This window comes from Mercurialis annua, linkage group LG7 (assembly GCF_937616625.2).
Source record: "Mercurialis annua linkage group LG7, ddMerAnnu1.2, whole genome shotgun sequence".
NCBI lineage: Eukaryota > Viridiplantae > Streptophyta > Magnoliopsida > Malpighiales > Euphorbiaceae > Mercurialis > Mercurialis annua.
In genome coordinates, this window is record NC_065576.1 from 5,941,337 (window position 1) to 5,945,142 (window position 3,806).

The 3,806-nt window shown below is 30.3% G+C and overlaps 1 protein-coding gene across 1 annotated transcript; it reads left to right on the forward strand.

Annotated features, from left to right (window-relative positions):
* Window positions 1-2,311: 2,311 nt before the first annotated feature.
* On the forward strand, window positions 2,312-3,573 carry LOC126654589 (receptor-like protein 44). The gene has a single exon (XM_050348505.2). It carries the CDS (start codon window positions 2,554-2,556, stop codon window positions 3,370-3,372), a length of 819 nt encoding a protein of 272 aa, XP_050204462.1. The 5' UTR covers window positions 2,312-2,553; the 3' UTR covers window positions 3,373-3,573.
* Window positions 3,574-3,806: the final 233 nt, after the last annotated feature.

Below are 3,806 nucleotides of genomic sequence, written 5' to 3' on the forward strand. Positions count from 1 at the left end.
TAGTCTCAATTTTAGCCAAGATATCGGGCCAAATAAATACAATGAAATAGAAAATTTCGGCTACATAAGGGCCATCCAAAATAAACTATTACATTAAATCCAAAAAATTAAATCTACAAATAAATTTAGATAAATGAGGATAATAATTTACAGATTTAAGAAAAAACACAACAAGCATATTCTAGATCAACTCAAGGTGTAAAATTTCCAAACCCGTAAACTGAACTTCCAAATCCATAGCAAGATATTTCAAATTTCTCGACCAAACAGAGGGGACAATTTCTAGATGATCTCTAGAAAAAACTTAAAAAATGAGAAGAAAAACTCATAACGAGTAGAAAAATTGAAAAGAAGCAACCATAAACTAGTAATATATAATAAGATCATTTATTTGAAATAGGGTGCAAAATTTTAAGGAGTAGGAGGTGATTTTGGCAAAAATGGCCAAAATCACCTCCCTAAGGTATGCGATGTTGGATATTAGTAATTAGGGTTTGGGGTTGTAAAGTATGAAGGGTTTAGGGTCCTAAGATATGAAAACAAAAAGAACAAACGGTCAACGCGCCCCTTGAATTTGTGACACAGAGTCATCTAATTCAATTTATACTTTTTTGAGCAACGAACCCGAAAACTCTTCAATTTTGAGTCAGATAACCCCAAAATTATTTTTAAAACGTGTAAAACACAAATCGGAAGTGAGGGATACAAAAAAGTAATTAAATATTTCCCTAATTGTTGCAATATAATTATTTTAAATCTATTTTTCAAAATAAAAATATAAATTATCGGGTTATTTGACCCAAAAATGAAGAGTTTTGGGGTTAGTTGCTCAAAAAAGTATAAATTGGATTAGATGACACCGTGTCACAAGTTCAGGAGCACGTTAACCCTTTCTTCAAAATAAAAAAAAAAGATGTCAATTGGATGCCTCGAGATTGTTTGTATGTATACAAAACTCAAGGGGCATCAAACTAAAGAAACTTTATGATTTTAACACATCTATGTTTGATAAGAGTGCATAGAGGTTAATAAGTAGTCACATAGGACAAACTCGCCGGAATTCATTTAGAAACCACCGGAAGTTGTAAAACGATAAGTTTAATTATTATTTTGAAATAAAAATTAGTTTAATGACCATTTTAAAACTTTAGAAAAGTAGAGTGACTTTCAAAATCAATTACCCAACAAATATGAAGGGCCTTAGAATAATTTACTTTTAAATAAAAAACTTTCATGCAATAAAATATAAATTCTATAAATATCAGCACCCACAAATAAATAAAAGTTGATAAAGGGAATCTGAAGACTGAAGGTAAACACTGAGCAGTGTGCAACGCAAAAGAAGTGAGAACAATTAATAAAGAGAAGAGAAAAACTAAAGATTTTAGGATTGATTTGATTATTAAATATAATTAATTTATTCATTCCTCGTCACGGATATACTGGAAAAGTTATAAATGCTACCCAAACTCTTTTCTTGAACGGATCAATCAAAATCTCAGATCAATTTCCAATTACCTGACAATTTTACCCTTTCATCTATTCCCTCACATTATGTCTCTCTTGTCTCCATCTTACGTGCAGCTCACTACCCCACGCTTAAGTAGAAGTCTGCAATCCGTAATCCGGTTTCATTCGTATTAAGGAATCTGAAATCGATTAACTTACAAAAATATTTGGTTCGATTTTTTATTTTATTAAAATACAAGAATAAAATAATTAATCTTTTTCCTTACAAAAAAATGAAAAATAAGAATAATTTTGGAAGTTGATTTGAATTAAAGTATAATATATTATTTTATATTTGTCATTCAACGTATGGAAAGTATTATTTTTATACTATAATATTATTTAAAGTACAGTTGAGCACAAAATTATTCCAAGAAACAATTAATTTTTAAAAATATATTTTAAGTCTAAAAAATTTATGTTAATTAAAAAAAAATTAAAAATCACTCTTTATATTTAATTTTTATATGTAAAAAATACATAATATATATCATGTACCTCAAAAATATATCGTTAATATATTTGTAACACATTTCTAATACAGAAGAACGACCAATAAATTTTAAGCGCTGAACATTTAAAAAAAAAACGAGTACTTATAAAAGTTTTGTCCGATTCTAGACTGTCTTTATTATTTTACTTTAAAATATATTTTATATATACTTTTTTTTATTTTTATTTTCAACTAAACCAAAAATTATAAATTTATAATCAAACCAACCATTTTGGATCCGGTTCGGTTATTTCGGTTGGTTCCCTTGGTTCCACATCCCTACACTTAAGTCCCTTTCTCCTTCTTCTTTTCACTTTCATTTCACCAAACTAAAACCAATTCTCCCTTTCTCTTCTCTCTTGTCCTTTCTCAATACCCCTTCAAGAATCCCATCCATATATAAAACTCACATTAAACCACACTTTCATTTCAAGATTCAAGAATCAACAAGAACAAGAACAAGAACAAATTTTTCCCAAATATTCTCATTCTTGTTTCTTGATTTTCTAATGAAATCCACCACCACCACCCACTCTTAAATCTCTTGATAAATGGGTGTTTGCTCCCCCCTCTTTGTTCTCCTAATCTTATTAACCAATTTCAACTCTTTTGTACAATCAGATCCAAATGATGAATCTTGTTTAACCCACTTAAGCCAATCACTAAAAGACCCAACAAATTCCCTTCAAAACTGGACCAAACCGAATTTTGCAAACCCATGTTCAGGCTTCAACTCATATCTCTCAGGAGCAACTTGCAACAACGGCAGAATTTACAAACTTACCCTCACAAAATTCTCCCTCCAAGGCACAATTTCACCCTTTATTTCAAATTGTACCAATCTTCAAACCTTAGACCTCTCTTCAAATTCCCTCACCGGTCCAATCCCTGCAGATTTACAATACTTGGTCAATCTAGCGGTCCTTAATCTCTCGTCTAATAAATTAGACGGTGAGATCCCTGCCCAAGTGGCATTATGTGCTTACTTAAATGTAATAGACTTTCACCAAAATTTTCTCACCGGTCAAATCCCTCAAGAACTGGGGTTGTTAGTAAGACTGTCAGCTTTTGATGTGAGTAATAATAAATTATCAGGGGCAATTCCGGTATCTTTAGGGAATAGGAGTGGGAATTTACCAAGATTTAATGGGAGTTCATTTCAAGGAAATAAAGATCTTTTTGGGTACCCTTTGCCTCCATTAAAAAGTAAAAGTTTATCAGTTTTGGCCATTGTTGGGATTGGTTTAGGCAGTGGGTTTGCTAGCTTGGTACTGAGTTTTACTGGTGTTTGTATTTGGTTGAAGATTACTGAGCAGAAGATGGGGCTTGAACAAGAGGGTAAAGTCAGTCAACTTATGCCTGATTATTAAAAGTTTTTTATTAATTTCAAGGTATGTTATTTTTTTTTACTTTTTGGGTATTTTTCATTTTATTTTTTGAATTTTTTGAGCTTTTTTTGGGGTTTTTTTTACCCTTTTTTTCTATTTTAAATTTTATTTATATATATTTTTATGAAAATGAACAGTGTATAAATCAATTCAAACAAGAATTAGTGCAGCTTCTTTCTTTTACTTGTGTTGTAGTAACAATCAAGTTAGTGTTCTCTATATTTATTATTTTGTTTTTTATTTATTTCTTTGTACTGTGGTACTTTATCTGAATTGAGCTAAAATCCAAAAATAATTCAAAAAAATAATGATAACAAAAGAGGAATTTTGATCCAATGGTGGGGAGCTTTTGAAAGTGGGGATGGCATTGATTAAAAATGCCCTTATACCTACCTTGATGAAGAGTTTAATTTGAT

What these genes read in the sequence shown, in the direction of transcription:
- LOC126654589 (XM_050348505.2), top strand. Translation starts at nt 2,554, where the DNA reads ATGGGTGTTTGCTCCCCCCTCTTTGTTCTCCTAATCTTATTAACCAAT.